At 41.1% G+C, this 20314-nt stretch overlaps 1 protein-coding gene across 2 annotated transcripts in view; it reads left to right on the forward strand.

Annotated features, from left to right (window-relative positions):
* smyd3 (SET and MYND domain containing 3) overlaps positions 1-20314 on the forward strand; it is a 316927-nt gene that overhangs the window by 259901 nt on the left and 36712 nt on the right. For both annotated transcript variants that reach the window (XM_034187931.1, XM_034187939.1), the window contains exons 7-9: positions 456-558; positions 9278-9388; positions 17623-17710. In XM_034187931.1, the coding sequence (XP_034043822.1) occupies positions 456-558; positions 9278-9388; positions 17623-17710 (302 nt within the window). The remainder of the gene's footprint in view (positions 1-455; positions 559-9277; positions 9389-17622; positions 17711-20314) is intronic.

Here is a 20314-nt window from a genome sequence, read left to right on the forward strand (position 1 = left end):
CAGCAAGCACCAGCATCTCTCAGAAGTACCAGCGTCTGTCAGAAGTACATACCCTGCAGCAGAGATGCATTTTCTCCCCCCCCCCCCCCCCCCCAAAACAACCTTTCAGGGCCAGTCACTGATCTACAGACACACACAGAGGTGTTGGACCCTTAAAATAGCCCACAGGTTTTTGTGGTGGAAACGGGCCTGATGTCAAATGAAATTGCCATTTCAGCTCATACTGGTCCCTGTTGGACATTTGTCAGTTTGATAATATTTGTTACTTCCAATATTTCACAACAGTGCGAGTTAAAGTGTGTCTCAGTTGCTGTCATGGTGACTGTAGTTCTCCATTCATTGCCATTCATTCTTTGTTTTCTTCTCCTGATATTGTTGGTTCTGTTCTTCCTCCCCCACTTCTCCCTCTCACCTCTGGGCCCGTCTCCCTCATCATCTCTTACTCTGTCTCTCAGTTTATCTCTCTTAAACCATGACTGTAGGCCAAACTGTGTGATGGTGTTTGAGGGAACAAAACTCCAGCTGAGGGCTGTTCAGGATATCGCTGCAGAAGAGGAGGTATAAGCTCCCCCCACCGCACCCCCTAAAAAAAACATCCACACAGCAGCTTGATGATATGAAGTATAAAGCAGAAAGTTTTTCTACACCAGATTGCCTTTTTATGTCAATCATCTCTGTGAACGGTAATGATTAAACCATCTATTAACTTTATTGTTATCACCTGAGGACCAAAACCCAAAGACATTTTTTATTTTTGTTTTTTTACTGATACGTAGGAATCTGAATTTGAGCAGCACATTAACATAGTGGCGACATCATCCCCACTTTTCTCTGCACTTCATTATAAAAGAAAAATGCTGAAGGTTGTGACTGTTATTAAAAACGTTCTTCTAAACATGCAGTCAGGTTCAGAATTATTTTCTGCAGTTGTGCTTCTGTGCACCACTGCAGTGAAAAAAAAAAGAAACAATCAAGATGTGCTTGCAGTATTATACATTGTCAGCTTTAATTGAAGGGTATAACAAAAATACAAATCATCACTTTTACAGTTCGTTTTCTTCAGACAAGTCAGATGACGGATACATGAACATTTTAAAGCCAATTATTGTGTCTTGGCCTTAATTTAGATCAGTTATTATGAAATCCAGACTGTATGATAGTGTATGGTAAATCTGTCTGGACTAGGCAGTGATAGTGCAAGAAGATGATTAGCAAAGAAAGCCACCCAGGCATGCAGAAGACTCTGAAGGAGATATGGGCTTCTGTGGTTGTGGTTGGAGAAACTGTGCATGTAGTGTAATGTTTGTCTGTTACATCACCAGTTGTACAGCTTCATGCTGCAGTGGCAGAGAGATGGATTTTAAAAGAAGTACTGTAACATTTCACTTACAGTTTTCCAGGAGCCCTATGAGAGACTCCAGCCTAGATTCGATCTGTTTCCCTTTATGGCAATCCTTTTCTGTTCCCCCTCCGCCATGAAGCTGTTACCTGTGATGACTATGTACAGTTTCTCCAGTCACAGTCAATGAGGCCCATTCAATGACTTTGAATTGTTCATGTATCCACCCCCTGACTTGTTTAAAGAAAAGTGATGATTGCATTAAAAATAAACCTTGTGTTTTGATTGTCCAGTTACTTATGGGCTGTGAAAATGGAGAGACTGTATACAAAAGTCTGTAATTCCTAAATGTTTAATGTGATATTTTTATTAAATGGCTTGAATTAAAGTGGACAATCTATACAACAAGGCTAGTTTGCTTTTGTTCCATTCCGTTATTGTGGTGTACAGAGTAAAAAACAAATGCAAAAACTGTCACTGTTCAACTACTTATCAATCAATCAATCAATTTTTTTATATAGCGCCAAATCACAACAAACAGTTGCCCCAAGGCGCTTTATATTGTAAGGCAAGGCCATACAATAATTATGTAAAACCCCAAGGGTCAAAACGACCCCCTGTGAGCAAGCACTTGGCTACAGTGGGAAGGAAAAACTCCCTTTTAACAGGAAGAAACCTCCAGCAGAACCAGGCTCAGGGAGGGGCAGTCTTCTGCTGGGACTGGTTGGGGCTGAGGGAGAGAACCAGGAAAAAGACATGCTGTGGAGGGGAGCAGAGATCGATCACTAATGATTAAATGCAGAGTGGTGCATACAGAGCAAAAAGAGAAAGAAACATTGCATCATGGGAACCCCCCAGCAGTCTACGTCTATAGCAGCATAACTAAGGGATGGTTCAGGGTCACCTGATCCAGCCCTAACTATAAGCTTTAGCAAAAAGGAAAGTTTTAAGCCTAATCTTAAAAGTAGAGAGGGTGTCTGTCTCCCTGATCTGAATTGGGAGCTGGTTCCACAGGAGAGGAGCCTGAAAGCTGAAGGCTCTGCCTCCCATTCTACTCTTACAAACCCTAGGAACTACAAGTAAGCCTGCAGTCTGAGAGCGAAGCGCTCTATTGGGGTGATATGGTACTACGAGGTCCCTAAGATAAGATGGGACCTGATTATTCAAAACCTTATAAGTAAGAAGAAGAATTTTAAATTCTATTCTAGAATTAACAGGAAGCCAATGAAGAGAGGCCAATATGGGTGAGATATGCTCTCTCCTTCTAGTCCCTGTCAGTACTCTAGCTGCAGCATTTTGAATTAACTGAAGGCTTTTTAGGGAACTTTTAGGACAACCTGATAATAATGAATTACAATAGTCCAGCCTAGAGGAAATAAATGCATGAATTAGTTTTTCAGCATCACTCTGAGACAAGACCTTTCTGATTTTAGAGATATTGCGTAAATGCAAAAAAGCAGTCCTACATATTTGTTTAATATGCGCTTTGAATGACATATCCTGATCAAAAATGACTCCAAGATTTCTCACAGTATTACTAGAGGTCAGGGTAATGCCATCCAGAGTAAGGATCTGGTTAGACACCATGTTTCTAAGATTTGTGGGGCCAAGTACAATAACTTCAGTTTTATCTGAGTTTAAAAGCAGGAAATTAGAGGTCATCCATATCTTTATGTCTGTAAGACAATCCTGCAGTTTAGCTAATTGGTGTGTGTCCTCTGGCTTCATGGATAGATAAAGCTGGGTATCATCTGCGTAACAATGAAAATTTAAGCAATACCGTCTAATAATACTGCCTAAGGGAAGCATGTATAAAGTGAATAAAATTGGTCCTAGCACAGAACCTTGTGGAACTCCATAATTAACTTTAGTCTGTGAAGAAGATTCCCCATTTACATGAACAAATTGTAATCTATTAGACAAATATGATTCAAACCACCGCAGCGCAGTGCCTTTAATACCTATGGCATGCTCTAATCTCTGTAATAAAATTTTATGGTCAGCAGTATCAAAAGCAGCACTGAGGTCTAACAGAACAAGCACAGAGATGAGTCCACTGTCCGAGGCCATAAGAAGATCATTTGTAACCTTCACTAATGCTGTTTCTGTACTATGATGAATTCTAAAACCTGACTGAAACTCTTCAAATAGACCATTCCTCTGCAGATGATCAGTTAGCTGTTTTACAACTACCCTTTCAAGAATTTTTGAGAGAAAAGGAAGGTTGGAGATTGGCCTATAATTAGCTAAGATAGCTGGGTCAAGTGATGGCTTTTTAAGTAATGGTTTAATTACTGCCACCTTAAAAGCCTGTGGTACATAGCCAACTAACAAAGATAGATTGATCATATTTAAGATCGAAGCATTAAATAATGGTAGGGCTTCCTTGAGCAGCCTGGTAGGAATGGGGTCTAATAAACATGATGGTTTGGATGGAGTAACTAATGAAAATAACTGAGACAGAACAATCGGAGAGAAAGAGTCTAACCAAATACCGGCATCACTGAAAGCAGCCAAAGATAACGATACGTCTTTGGGATGGTTATGAGTAATTTTTTCTCTAATAGTTAAAATTTTGTTAGCAAAGAAAGTCATGAAGTCATTACTAGTTAAAGTTAATGGAATACTCAGCTCAATAGAGCTCTGACTCTTTGTCAGCCTGGCTACAGTGCTGAAAAGAAACCTGGGGTTGTTCTTATTTTCTTCAATTAGTGATGAGTAGAAAGATGTCCTAGCTTTACGGAGGGCTTTTTTATAGAGCAACAGACTCTTTTTCCAGGCTAAGTGAAGATCTTCTAAATTAGTGAGACGCCATTTCCTCTCCAACTTACGGGTTATCTGCTTTAAGCTACGAGTTTGTGAGTTATACCACGGAGTCAGACACTTCTGATTTAAAGCTCTCTTTTTCAGAGGAGCTACAGCATCCAAAGTTGTCTTCAATGAGGATGTAAAACTATTGACGAGATACTCTATCTCCCTTACAGAGTTTAGGTAGCTACTCTGCACTGTGTTGGTATATGGCATTAGAGAACATAAAGAAGGAATCATATCCTTAAACCTAGTTACAGCGCTTTCTGAAAGACTTCTAGTGTAATGAAACTTATTCCCCACTGCTGGGTAGTCCATCAGAGTAAATGTAAATGTTATTAAGAAATGATCAGACAGAAGGGAGTTTTCAGGGAATACTGTTAAGTCTTCTATTTCCATACCATAAGTCAGAACAAGATCTAAGATATGATTAAAGTGGTGGGTGGACTCATTTACTTTTTGAGCAAAGCCAATAGAGTCTAATAATAGATTAAATGCAGTGTTGAGGCTGTCATTCTCAGCATCTGTGTGGATGTTAAAATCGCCCACTATAATTATCTTATCTGAGCTAAGCACTAAGTCAGACAAAAGGTCTGAAAATTCACAGAGAAACTCACAGTAACGACCAGGTGGACGATAGATAATAACAAATAAAACTGGTTTTTGGGACTTCCAATTTGGATGGACAAGACTAAGAGACAAGCTTTCAAATGAATTAAAGCTCTGTCTGGGTTTTTGATTAATTAATAAGCTGGAATGGAAGATTGCTGCTAATCCTCCGACCCGGCCCGTGCTACGAGCATTCTGACAGTTAGTGTGACTCGGGGGTGTTGACTCATTTAAACTAACATATTCATCCTGCTGTAACCAGGTTTCTGTTAGGCAGAATAAATCAATATGTTGATCAATTATTATATAATTTACCAACAGGGACTTAGAAGAGAGAGACCTAATGTTTAATAGACCACATTTAACTGTTTTAGTCTGTGGTGCAGTTGAAGGTGCTATATTATTTTTTCTTTTAGAATTTTTATGCTTAAATAGATTTTTGCTGGTTATTGGTGGTCTGGGAGCAGGCACCGTCTCTACGGGGATGGGGTAATGAGGGGATGGCAGGGGGAGAGAAGCTGCAGAGAGGTGTGTAAGACTACAACTCTGCTTCCTGGTCCCAACCCTGGATAGTCACGGTTTGGAGGATTTAAGAAAATTGGCCAGATTTCTAGAAATGAGAGCTGCTCCATCCAAAGTGGGATGGATGCCGTCTCTCCTAACAAGACCAGGTTTTCCCCAGAAGCTTTGCCAATTATCTATGAAGCCCACCTCATTTTTTGGACACCACTCAGACAGCCAGCAATTCAAGGAGAACATGCGGCTAAACATGTCACTCCCGGTCCGATTGGGGAGGGGCCCAGAGAAAACTACAGAGTCCGACATTGTTTTTGCAAAGTTACACACCGATTTAATGTTAATTTTAGTGACCTCCGATTGGCGTAACCGGGTGTCATTACTGCCGACGTGAATTACAATCTTACCAAATTTACGCTTAGCCTTAGCCAGCAGTTTCAAATTTCCTTCAATGTCGCCTGCTCTGGCCCCCGGAAGACAATTGACTATGGTTGCTGGTGTCGCTAACTTCACATTTCTCAAAACAGAGTCGCCAATAACCAGAGTTTGATCCTCAGTGGGTGTGTCGTCGAGTGGGGAAAAACGGTTAGAAATGTGAACGGGTTGGCGGTGTACACGGGGCTTCTGTTTAGGGCTACGCTTCCTCCTCACAGTCACCCAGTCGGCCTGCTTTCCCGGCTGCTCGGGATCTGCCAGGGGGGAACTAACGGCGGCTAAGCTACCTTGGTCCGCACCGACTACAGGGGCCTGGCTAGCTGTAGAATTTTCCACAGTGCGGAGCCGAGTCTCCAATTCGCCCAGCCTGGCCTCCAAAGCTACGAATAAGCTACACTTATTACAAGTACCGTTACTGCTAAAGGAGGCAGAGGAATAACTAAACATTTCACACCCAGAGCAGAGAAGTGCGGGAGAGACAGGAGAAGCCGCCATGCTAAATCGGCTAAGAGCTAGTAGCTACGCTAAGCTAGCGGATTCCTAAAAACACGCAAAGTGAATAATGTGTAAATAATTTAGAGGTGATTCAGCAGAAGGAGTGCTTTAGTTAAGGCACGTAAAGATTACACTGGGAAACAAATCGTAATCTAGATAACTAGATCAATCTAACTGCGCAGATTAAACAGCTAACAGATACAGAAAAACACTGCTGTGCTCCGGAACAGGAAGTGATACAATACCGCAGTGAGAGCCAACCACCAGTAGAGGCAAGCAAGAGGATCCTAGTTATGGACCTAACTATAAGAAATTTATAGAAGAATGAAATATTATTGCAACACAAGCATAATGGCAGTTATTTACAGTGTAATTTTCCTTGTGCCATCACTCCTATTAAGTATGTAATGAGATGCATCCTTGCCATCTGGATAAAGAAGCAAACACATTTGCATTTGTTCCTTCAGAGGACATTGTTGTGACTTACACCGTTTCCTTAGAGACCAGTCATAACCTTTACCATGTCTATGTAAGGACATTTCCTCAGAATGCCACATAACTGGTGAAGTCAGGTGAAAGTCATCTAAAAACATCTAAATAATTTATGCTTTTGAACATTATATTAGTGTAACTATGGTTACCAGTGCCATGTGTAACCACGCTGGACCAAATGTAACCATGGCTGCCAGTGTCGTTTTACTTGAGCCACAGCGGGTAATACAAGCCTGAAACATGAGTTTTTAAACAGTTTGTTTTCCGAACAGTTTCATAATTGTAGGTGCTTCACTTCATAACCAGTCACTTACATTCTTAATGTTTCATCTCTTGCACTGAATGGCATGTAAAGGATTCTGTGTATGTGTCATTTTGAGGCTATATATGTATGTGTGTGTGTGTGTGTGTGTATATATATATATATATATATATACGAGGTCTATTAGAAAAGTATCCGACCTTATTATTTTTTCAAAAACCATATGGATTTGAATCACGTGTGATTACATCAGACATGCTTGAACCCTCGTGGGCATGCAAGAGTTTTTTCACGCCTGTCGGTTACGTCATTCGCCTGTGGGCAGTCTTTGAGTGAGGAGTCGTCCACCCGCTCGTCGATTTTTTTCATTGTTTAGGAATGGCTCAGAGACTGTTGCTTTGTTTGATAAAAATTTTTTCAAAACTGTAAGGCACAACTGAGTGGACACCATTCAATAAATTCAGCTGGTTTTCGGTAAAAATTTTAACGGCTGATGAGAGATTTTGGTCTGGTAGTGTCGCTTTAAGGACGGTCCACGGCGCCTGACGGCGATCTGCGCTTCGAGGCGGCAGCGTCTCGCCGTTTCAAGTTGAAAACTTCCACATTTCAGGCTCTGTTGACGCAGTAAGTCGTCAGAGAACAGAGAACTTTCAGAAGAAGTCGGCATGAGGAGTTTATTCGGACATTCCATTGTTAACGGTCATTTTGTAATGAAAGAACGTGCGGGCAGAGTCGCATGTCGGGCTGGACCCGACCGCGGGGGGTCGCGGCAGGAAAAACACCTCCGTTGGAAATCTTAACGGGCAAGTTGGAACATGCCCAAGCTGTTAAACAATTTCTCAGTTACTCACTTGTTGAAAGCCATTAAAAGCCGCCTGAATTCTACAAATGGTTTTCAACACGGAGGTGTTTTTCCTGTCGCGGCGCACACAGATTTGCCGAGTCGTCACAGAAACGACTCGGCGAATTTGCGCGTACGTCTTTCATTAAAAAAATGTCCTTAAACAGTGGAATGTCCGCATAAATTCCTCATGCCGGTCTCTTCTGAATCTTCTCTGTTCTCTCACGATGTCCTGGGTGAATTAAGCCTTAAATTAGGATGTTTTAAGCTCGAAACAGGCCGACGACAGCGCCTGGAAGCGCTGCAGGACGTCCCGCTCCGTGGGAAGTCCTTACACCGACAGAAACACCCCATAATCTCTCATCAGCCGTTAAACTTTTCACAGAAAACCATCTTAATTTCTCGAATAGTGTCCACTCGGATATTCCTCACAGGTCCAGAAAAAATTTTGATAAAGCAACGCGCACCGTCTGGAGCAGCGTGTGAAACAAAGGAATTCAGCCGAGAGGGCGGGACCACATCTCACTCAAGGCCTGCCCACAGGGAAATGACGTCACCGACACGCGTGAAAAAACTCACGCATGCGCACGAGGGTTCAAGCATGACTGGTGTAATCGCATGTCATTCAAATCCATATAGTTAAAAAAAAAAATAAAAGGGTCGGTTTATTATCTAAGAGACCTCGTATATATATATATATATATATATATATATATATATATATATATATATATATATATATATATATATATATAGCATACGTCATTACATCATTGGCAAACGTTTTACAAAGAATGTAACGGAATCTGAAATGTTTTCCTGCCTTTTCTCAGTCTGACTGGGTTCAGGTAATTTTGGGAAATGGTGGTCACACCAGATACTGACTGGTATCCCCCCCAATAAAACAAAACTGCACCTTTCAGAGTGGCCTTTTATTGTGGGCAGTCTAAGGCACACCTGTGCACTAATCATGGTGTCTAATCAGCATCTTGATATGGCACACCTGTGAGGTGGGATGGATTATCTCAGCAAAGGAGAAGTGCTCACTATCACAGATTTAGACTGGTTTGTGTACAATATTTGAGGGAAATGGTGATATTGTGTATGTGGAAAAAGTTTTAGATCTTTGAGTTCATCTCATACAAAATGGGAGCAAAACCAAAAGTGTTGCGTTTATATTTTTGTTGAGTGTAATAAAGTGGCTGGCGAGCGTGTGTGTGTGTGTACACTGAATGAAAGATTGAATTTGTCATTTTTCCTGCAGCAGTGCATCAATCAGGAAACATAACTTGCAGTTAAAAATGAACTGACCCCTGTGAGACTGAGAAAAGATCAGAAAGTCTTTTTCATATCCGTTTTTCATACTATTTACATTTATAATTTTAATTGTAATTAAGTTAAATACAATTTTTACAAGGACAGGTATGGTCTAGTATGTACAGTAAAATGATGCCCAAACTAATTTGTTCTTTTCTTCCAGCTAACTATAAGTTACATAGAGACGTCAGCATTGACTGAAGATCGGCAAAGACAGCTGGAGGACCAGTACCATTTTACCTGTCACTGCCAGCAATGTGACTCTGCAGACAAAGTAAGAAAGCCACGCAAATTAGATTACCTGTGATTACTGCTTATTTGTTTGTTGAAAAATAATTTGGACATGTGTAATGCCGGCTATGTTTACAGACGTCTGCTGTATGTGAACAGCACAAATAATGGCCAGTGTTTAAAATTAATGTTCCAGGTTGTGTGTGTATTAGAGAGAGAGGTAAAAAAGAAGTGAGCCAAACAAGCTAAGTAATGGTGTTTTTCTGCTGAATTTTCTTTTTTTAATAAACCATATTTTTATGGGTTGAGTGCATTCATATGATCTGATATTCATGCAGGTTATTTTTGTAGCATTAATGAAACTCTGTTTCAGACCTGGTCAGGGTTTTGTTCTGTTTTTTTATTCTGGTTCTATATGCATTATGTTGTCAACATCCAGGTTTTTTTTTAGCCAACAAAAGCACTTCCTGTAGTATTACAACGGTGACAATTTTCACTTATAGTGGGGAAAATAAATATTTGATCCCCTGTCAGTTTTGCAGGTTTTCCCACCTACAAAGAATGGAGAGGTCTGTAATTTTTATCGTAGGTACACATCAACTGTGAGAGACAGAATTTAAATTTTTTTTTCCAGAAAATCACATTGTATGATTTTTAAATAATTAATTTGCATTTTATTGCATAAAATAAGTATTTGACCCCCTACCAACCAGCAAGAATTCTGGCTCTCGCAGACCTGTTAATTTTTCTTTAAGAAGCCCTCTTATTCTGCACTCTTTTCCTGTATTAATTGCACCTGTTTGAACTTGTTACCTGTATAAAAGACACCTGTCCACACACTCAATCAATCACACTCCAACCTGTCCACCAAGACCAAAGAGCTGTCTAAGGACACCAGGGACAACACTGTAGACCTGCACAAGGCTGGGATGGACTACAGGACAACAGGCAAACAGCTTGGTAGAAGACAACAACTGTTATGATTATTTATTAGAAAGTGGAAGAAACACAAGATGACTGTCAATCTCCCTCGGTCTGGGATTCCATGCAAGATCTCACTTTGTGGGGTAAGGATGATTCTGATAAGGCTCAGAACTACACAGGAGGACCTGGTCAATGACCTGAAGAGAGCTGGGACCACAGTCACAAAGATTACATTAGTAACACATGATGCTGTCATGGTTTAAAATCCTGCAGGGCAGCAAGGTCTCCCTGCTCAAGCCAGCACATGTCCAGGCCCGTTTGAAGTTCACCAGTGACCATCTGGATGATCCAGAGGAGGCATGGGAGAAGGTCATGGGGTCAGATGAGACCAAAATAGAGCTTTTTGGAATCAACTCCACTTACCATGTTTAGAGGATGAGAACAACCCCAAGAAAACCATCCCAACAATGAAGCATGGGGGTGGAAACATCATACTCTGGGGGTGCTCTTCTGTAAAGGGGACAGGACGACTGCACCGTATTGAAGGGAGGATGGATGGGGTCATGTATTGTGAGATTTTGGCAAACCACCTCCTTCCCTCACTAAGAGCATTGAAGATGGGTCATGGCTGGGTCTTCCAGCATGACAATGACCCCAAACACACAGCCAGGGCAACTAAGGGGGGGCTCCGTAAGAAGCATTTCAAGGTCCTGGAGTGGCCTGGCCAGTCTCCAGACCTGAACTCAAGAGAAAATCTTTGGAGGGAGCTGAAACTCCAAACCTAAAAGATTTGGAGGAGATCTGTATGGAGGAGTGGACCAAAATCCCTGCTGCAGTTTGTGAAAACTTGGTCAAGAACTACAGGAAACGTCTGACCTCTGTAATGGCAGACAAATGTTTCTGTACAAGTTGTTAAGCTCTGTTTTTCTAGGGGGTCAAATACTTATTTCATGCAATAAAATGCAAATAAATCATTTAAAAATCATACGTACAGTGTGATTTTCTGGATTTTTTTAGATTCTGTCTCACAGTTGAAGTGTACCTATGATACAAATTACAGACCTCTCCATTCTTTGTAGGTGGGAAAACCTGAAAAACTGACGGGGTCAAATACTTATTTTCCCGACTGTAGCTGTGCTAATGAGCTTTAGTTTTGTGTGTGTGTGTGTGTGTGTGTGTGTGTGTGTGTGTGTGTGTGTGTGTGTGTGTGTGTGTGTGTGTGTGTGTGTGTGTGTGTGTGTTGTTTACTGTTACTTTCACATGTGATGGCTCAAAGTCTGTCATCATGGAGGAGCACTACAATTTCAGGAATAGGACTCAACACTATGGGTAGTAAAATGAGAACCTTACGACCAAGAATTGGTTCCACGGGTCTGGCAGGGACCGGCTCTGCTTTTGCCTGCACGGGTGTCTCTGGTGTGTGCTCCGAACTAGCGAATAGCGTTGATTTACATTTCACTCCTCCTAATCCATTCCAGAAGAAATATTTTAGTTCACCAGCAGCAGTTCCATCCACATTTAACTGAAATGTTTTGAACACAAATGCAAGTTCTTGGTCAACACAATTTCATCCTCATGGTGCAGCAACTTGTTACAACTCATTTTCCTTTTGCAGTCTTTAAGGAACTTTCCCCAAGTGACGGTCTTCATCCAGGGATATTTTGGGTGGTTTTTCCTCTATGCATCATGTGAAAAGCATGGGGAAGCCTCACAGGACTAAACAATGATGCTAAAGCTTGAAAAGTTTTTTTTTTATTGTAATCTGTTGTTTTAAATGTAAAAATAAACATACGAGGTCTGTTAGAAAAGTATCTGACCTTTTTATTTTTTCAAAAACCTGATGGATTTGAATCACGTGTGCTTGCATGAGCCAAGCTTGAACCTTCATGCACATGCGTGAATTTTTTCACGCCTGTCAATTGCGTCATTTGCTTGTAAGCAGCCTTTGTGTGAGGATGGGTGTAGTCTCGTTGTTTTTTCTTTGCAAGGAAATGGCAGAACGACTGGAGCAGGTACCCAACTTCTGGAGAGGGGCTGGATGCTTCATTTTTCTGGCGTTGCCCACGGGGAGAGGCGGAGAGCTGGAGTCGCATTGCTTATTGCTCCCCAGCTCAGTCGCCATGTGTTGGAGTTCACTCCGGTGAACGAGAGGGTCGTGTCCCTACGCCTTCGGGTTGGGGACAGGTCTCTCACCATTGTCTCGGCCTACGGGCCGAGCAGCAGTGCAGAGTACCCGACCTTCCTGGAGTTCCTGGGAGGAGTACTAGATAGCGCTCCGACTGGGGACTCCATTGTTCTCCTGGGGGATTTCAACGCCCACGTGGGCGGCGACAGTGAGACCTGGAGGGGGGTGATCGGGAAGCACGGCCTTCCCGATCTGAACCTGAGTGGTGTTCAGTTGTTGGACCTCTGTGCTAGTTTGTTCATCACGAACACCATGTTCGAGCACAAGATCAACTTTATTTATCCCAAAGGAAGCTATTTTGCCAGAGTACCAACACAGTGACAGTTATCAGTAAATGTTAATTTTTTTAAGACATTTGCACAAGATGTTAGACAGTATTGCACATAACTCTGAGTAACTGAATAACTTTGTTCATTATGTACTCATTCTGCCGAGGGGGGGAGGAATTATACAGCCTGATTTCCACAGGTAGGAAAGCTGGCTGAAAGTGCTCTGACAGGATGCCAGTGTGGCATGCAGGGGGTGGGAGGTGCTGTCCCAGATGCTGAGCATATATACAGTACATCCAGAAATATTCACAGCGTTGCACTTATATTCACAGCATTGCACTTGCTGACATAAGCAGGGATGTCCCTGAAAAAGACGTTGCTTGGATGGCAGTATGTGTTGCTCCAAAACCTGGATGTACCTTTCAGCATTTATGGTCCCATCACAGATGTGTAAGTTGCCCATGCCATGGGTACTAACACACACCCATACCATCACAGATGCTGGCTTTTTAACTTTGCACTGGTAACAACCTGGATGGTCTTTTTCCTCTTTTATCCGGAGGACACAACATCCATGATTTCAAAACAATTTGAAATGTGGACTCATCAGACCACAGCACACTTTTCCACTTTGCGTCTGTCCATTTCAAATGAGCTCAGAGAAGGCGGCGGCATTTCTGGATGTTGTTGATGTATGGCTTTCAGTTTGCATGGTAGAGTTTTAACTTGCACTTGTAGATGTAGCGATGAACTGTGTTAACTAGGGATGGGTATCGAGAACCGGTTCCTTTCGGGTATCGTTAAGAAATGATTCGATCCACCGAAATCAATAAGCTTTGTGCTTAACGATTCTGTTATCGGTCCTTCAGAGTGGCCGTTGTTTTGGCGGGTGTTTGTCAGGAAAATGGTCATTTCTCTACATTGATTACAGACCCTGCAGCAGGTCCTTAATCAACTTTTCTGCAGCCTGGCTTTGCTTTGAACCTTGAACCAATCGAAGCAGTGATTCGCAGATTGAAGCAATGCTTCGATCGATTGCTTCGTTTATTTCTTTCTTTCGCTTAATTTTCCCCCGCTAAAACCCTAAAGAGCATACGTCTGTGAGTATTATTTACCTTTTCTATGTTAAACCGACCTGTTATGGTCTTCTGAAACAGTTGATAGATGTATTTTATAACTTAAAAACGGGAGCGATGCTAACGCGTTAGCATGTCTATGGCATTTTCAATGTTAAAAGTTAGCATTTAGCAATTGTAGCCATCATCACGTTCGGGTGCATTTGTTTTCAAATTGTAATATTCCTTAAATTTATTTTTGCTTATATATTAATAATCTAATGATTATTATATACAGTTTTAGAGAAAGAGACAAAAAGAACCTGAATAGAAACACAACAGAAAATATATAATAGCAACTAACAATGAACATAAATAAATACATAAATAAATACATACAGAAATATATGTTTCCTGTGAAAACCTAGTGACTCTTACACCTCCATTTCATCCCTGTCTTATTTAAGTTTAATGACAGTTTGTTTCGGTCAAACCATATTTTCAGTTTGTTAATTTCTTCAGTGATTTCCTCCAGAACTATCGGCTAAACTAGAAAACTGCTGCGTCCTTGTAAGAGCAGAATACTACTGGAATGAATCTGAATAAGGAAAGTTGTATTTTTTTTTTCTTCTCACCTAAATGGATGCTGCACTCACTCCAGTTTATAGTCCCAGATTGCATTTCAGAGCTTCTAGAATTTTCGTGCAGGTGGTGTTGGGGGTAATTTTGGGTTTCAGCTTTTTTTGTTTTTCACCACTTTCATTCCTGAATATGAGTTGTGATTCACTTTTATGCGGATTAAAGTTACTAACTGGGACTCCTGTCTCGTTGCGAGAAAGAAACGAGAATCGTCCTCCGTTCTGTTCACACAGCTCCAAACGTTGCGCGGCTCTCTGACAAGTCAAGATAGAACGATAGAATCCAGTCTGAATTAATAACTTCAAAGCGAAACACAGTTTTGTTTATTTTTATTTATGTCCAGAGATCAAGGATACAGTGACTAATTTCATATTTATTTACTTTAAGACTCAAGGAAATACATAGAAAACCTGTAAAGCCTACTTTTAGTACAAAATTCACGAGGTATCGATAAGGGAATCGATAAGGAATCGGATCGATAAGCAGAATCGATAATGGCATCGATATCGATAAAATCTTATTAATACCCATCCCTAGTGTTAACTGACAATGGTTTTCTGAAGTGTTCCTGAGCCCACGCAGTAAGATCCTTTACACAATGATGTCGGTTTTTAATGCAGTGCTGCCTGAGGGATAGAAGGTCACGGGCATTGCCGCTTATGTGTAGAAAGTTCTCCAGATTCTCTGAATCTTCTGATTATATTATGGACTGTAGATGATGGAATCCATAAATTCCTTGCATTTGAACATTGAGAAACATTGTTCTTACACTGTTGGACTTTTTTTTCATGCAGTTGTTCAGAAAGGGGTGATCCTCACGTCATCTTTGCTTGTTAACCGCTGAGCCTTTTGGGGATGCTCCTTTTATACCCAATCATGATACTCGCCAGTTTCCAATTAGGTGTTCTTTGAGCATTCATCAACTTTCCCAGTCTTTTATTGCCCCTGTGCCAACTTTTTTGAAATGTGTTGCAGGCATCCATTTCAAAATGAGCAAATATTTGCACAAAAACAAAAAAGTCTATCAGTTTGAACATTAAATATATTGTCTTTGTGGTGTATTCAGTTGAATATAGTTTGAAGAGGATTTGCAAATCATTGTATTCTGTTTTTATTTAAATTTTACACAACATCCCAACTTCATTGGAATTGGGGTTGTACAAGATAAACTACATAACTGATCAGAGAAAAATAGGAAAATAAATACTAAGACAAAACTAAGCTGGAACTGACTTATAACTGAAGAATACAGTAAGAGATAACCAGATGACAAAACAAACAAAGACTAATAATTAACAGAAAACAAAACCTGATACTTCTGCATAACTGATAACACAAATGAGATGAGCAATGAAAACACAAATCGGCTGAACAAAACTAGAATGGAATTGAACAATGGCTAAAGTATGAAAAGTAACAAAGAACCAAAGTGGCAAAGCAAAACAGAACAGAGAATAAACACATAATGAAAATAAAACAGCTAATAAATCACAGCTGGGGCAGATGGCGATGAAAAGAAAGAGGCAAAAATAGAATCAAAGCCCCAATCAGGCCCAAATTGTGACATTCAGCACCACTTATTAAAAGATTTACTCAAGTGAATGTATGTATATATTTTGTATGTATACTTTTGACCCTGTGTGGATTTGAGATCATCCAAAATAAATTCAAACTTGTGCACACAATTCTTTTAATTAAAGTCATTCATGATATATGCAATACAGTCATTCCAGCCTGGCAAAACAACAGTTCAGAGACCTTATTAAAAGTTCAAAATTACCATTATATTCATACACATGATGAGTGCATGTAAATGTCCAACCACAAATTTAAATAAAATTGATGATGGTCAGTGAATCCTTAACCTGGTCATGACACACACCCCTCCCCCCCACCTGCTATATTTTAATAATACATTTTATTTGTGTGGCATATTTCTAAACAAATTTTGCAACTTGCCTTACAGCATGATCACAAATAATAAAAGATAATCACAAATAATAAAACAGAGCTGTGATTAAAAGTGCAAATAAAACAGCATAATAATAATAATATAATAATAACAATAAATAAAGCTACAAATAAGTAATTGGTAAAATAAAAGTACTAGCCCATGAGACCTAGAAGATATCAATATGTTTTTAAAGTAAACTTTAGCTACTGGTGTTTTACATTTATGCTATTTGGTAAGAAGTTCTGAAGCTGAGCTGTTCTGACTGTAAATGTGTGCCCACATTTAGTTTTAAGGGTTATGTGACAGTATTTATTTATGGTGTGTTTGATGGGGACAGATGCAGTCAGTTTACATAGACTAACTGAAAACAGTTGTCTGATGCATGTCTCATTGAGTTTATAGCTGACTCTAATATGCAACAGTCGTCCCTACATTAGAAAGATTTGTGAAAATGAGAAACTAAAACAGTGGCGAAAAGAACAAAACGTGAAACAAAAAGGAAATAAGCTGAGAACAGACCATGGAGCGATGAATCCTGCTTACCTCAGGATTTCAGACAGCGTCCATGTTCGTGTTAGTTTAACTACTGTGTAATTGGAATTGGGTGCCAAGTTGTGCAGTGTTTTAAAGGTTACTAGCAAAATTTTAAAAATGATTCTAAAATGAACAGCTAACCAGTGTAAAGGTCCTCCTGCGAGAGCTTTGGGATTTATTACTGGAAGGAGATAAAACAGCATACTCTATGAAAAGTTTAACATTGTTGAATCTAAGTAAAAGGGGAAACATTGCAGTGTTCTAAAATGAACATCTCCTCTGTACTACCCTCACCTAATTACCCAGAGACTAGCAGGTGTCAAGCTGGAGTTCATTGCCCGAAAAGAACTGTTTAGGGCAGGTGGCTAAAAGTAAAATGCAGAGGGCAGGAGTCCTCTAATGAGCATGACTGGGTGAATTCTTTCAAACATGCTCAACTCTGGGAATATTCTTTATCTCATCCTCCTCCGACTGTAGGAAAGGAAGGTGACAGTGTGTTTGTCAAGATGAACGGGGGAACTCAGTCAGATGAAGAGTATAAATAACCTAGAGTCATCGTTATGCTGTCAGATTTTGGGGGGATAGGTGCACTCCAAAGGCTGAGACTGTACTGTACGTGCAGTTGTTTGCTTATGTTGATGTTGACATTTACAGTATATTGAGTTAATATTAGTCAGTGCGGATCTTCAAGGTGTCCTCTCTCTGCTCTCTGTGTAGGACAAAATCATGCTGTCAGGGGAAGAAGCCTCGTGGTGCTTGCTGAAGGAAACATTACCCAGGCTGGAAGGACTGAACGCAGAGCAGAATATCCTTTAGCGCTAAGGTCAACTGTAGCCTGTGGATACTCCATTAATCACAATTTATGTACAACTGTAAGTTGTGCTTGTCAGGAGAAATTCCATCCTTATGTACAACCCTTCCAGCAAACTTTGGTATCTTAAAATGCAAGTTGAAAATTTCATACATTAACACTGGGTGGTCAAAGGTCTGCATACCAAAAAAAAAAAAATCATGATTTTCTGACATTTGTTTCAAGTAGGAATGTAGCAGAAGCACTGACATCACATCACCCGCTAGATGGTGACAAAAACTGCTGAAATGTGCAGCAAGGTCTCGATTGGCTATTCATTTGATAACTTTTGGTGAAAATAAGATGGACTGACAGCCAAAAATCAAGTTACTAGTTAAAGTGGATATGACACCTAAACAATTAGGTAAAACTGATATAAATATCAAAGTATAGTAAGTTGAAAGTGGTTTTAATCATTTAATCATTATCACTGAGAAATAAAGTTTGTACAGCTTCTCAAAAGTGTGTTTCTTGGAAAGCGTGCTGGCAGCGTTCCATCAACGGTCATGTGATGCCATGACATCACAGCCTGTAGAGTCCCATCTTTGTCTGTTTGATTGACAACAGGAACAGATAAACCTCAGCATGAACAGTGACGAGATCGAGAACTTTTCTGACTCTTCTTCAAGTGTGGATTGTTTCTGTGAGGAAATCGAGACTGACTCGAATCCTGAGGATGTCGCAGCAATGATTAGACCCTACAGATTCGAGCCGTATCTTTCGGACGAACATTCAAATCAAGAGCATTCTGACAGCAAAAATAATGCCGACAGTGCTTATGGCGGAGCCAACGCAGAGGCAAGAGACGTGCCAATTCCGATGGATTTTGAAAGGCTGCAGAATACAGAATGGTAAGGGAGGCTTTTATTTTTGTTGCTGCTGTTTATAACACTATAATTATACCATTTCGATTCTAGCGTCTGTTTACCGCCTTGTTTACTGTTATTTTTCTGGACCCGCGATAGTGTAGCTACTACTTGTGGACCACCATCATTACCTTCGAGTTTTTGCCGTTTTCGAGTGCCAGGCATTGCATTCATCCATGTTTAGTTACGTTATTTTCACAAAAGTGTTGTGTGGGCCGCTGAAGAGGAGGTACTGCTGGCCCACCACCACCAGAGGGCGCCCTGCCTGGAGTGCGGGCTCCAGGCACCAGAGGGCGCTGCCGCCTCACAGGAGCAGCCAAGGTGACAGCTGTCACCTATCAACCGAGACAGCTGACATCCATCAGCAGAGGGGTATATCAGCTGGACGGCATCTCCACCTCATTGCCGAGATATCGCTCTACCAAGGAGGTAACGTATCCAGCCCAACGAATTGTCTTCTGACTATTGAATACTTTTGCCTTTGCACAGAAAGAGAGAAGAACAGCAGGTGACTGTATTTTGGGATAAGTACTCGCATTCCTGCACTACAGTGTTGTTGTTGATTAGAGGTGGAGGTGGTGTTTCCACCCTACGTGTTGCTGGGTGCAGCCGCACCCACATCTGACTGTTTCTGTTCCTCGCCAGCAGTACCGGATCCGACGAGCGGAGGCAGTGGCCACCTGGGAGTTCGGGACTTGGCGGCTCCAGTATTCCCGGGGTTCGGTGGCAGAGGAAATCGGGTGGTTCCGGTTCGACTCGGACAGACGTCTCCTATCGTCGAGCCTGCCCACACGACACCATTGGAATTGGTTATAACCACAATTGTAATCTGTTGTGTTTGTTGTGCGTATTCACAACAGTAAAGCTTTGTTATTTGACTTTCTCCATTGTCCGTTCATTTGCGCCCCCTGTTGTGGGTCCGTGTTCCTACACTTTCACAACAAAAAGAATGGGAAATAAACAGCGAAAGTTTTGAAAAAGATCGCCGAAAACATACAAAATTCTAGAAACCCACCTCCAGTCTCCGCCATTTCTCTAATGTAGCAGATTTTCTACACTTCATAGGCTTTGCCGTGGATGTCGATGTGCCGCGGGGAAAGATGCTTGGAACAGCCCCCAGCAACAAAACCTTCTTGTGACGTACATTTATCCCAAGCTGCTCCTTCAAATCTGGGATGGCGTCAAAACACCCATCTTCAAAATGTGCACAGCACAACAAAGAATACGTGGTCGGCCTCCATAGCATCCCCTTCATCAGACCTGATCTTGTACAACAAACTTTTTGAACCCACTTTTCGCGGAGATTTTCGTCCTGTGGAAACTTGAAAAGGCTAAAACCTTTCGCCCTTGTGTTTGTGCATTATGCTGCGACACACTGGTCAGGCATATCGACAAACAAGTCCCTGAGAGCTGTGTTTAATCAACGTTTCTGCCGCTAAAAAAAAGTGTAAACAACGGCCACCAAGCGCGCTTAGCCGATATGGTCTACAGACAGTGACATATTTCAGGTTTGGTGCTTAGCGGGAAGCTGGTGACGGGGTGTGCAGATTTTTCAGCGGAGGGACGTTCAAATGTTGCATATAACAGAAGAACCGCTTCCATTTTCCCAAAACACTTAGGTTGACCGAATTATATAACCTTTGTTACATGTAATAAGCAGTGGTGGGCACAGATAACCAAAAAATTAACTTCG

This window comes from Thalassophryne amazonica, chromosome 2, assembly GCF_902500255.1.
Source record: "Thalassophryne amazonica chromosome 2, fThaAma1.1, whole genome shotgun sequence".
Classification (NCBI taxonomy): domain Eukaryota; kingdom Metazoa; phylum Chordata; class Actinopteri; order Batrachoidiformes; family Batrachoididae; genus Thalassophryne; species Thalassophryne amazonica.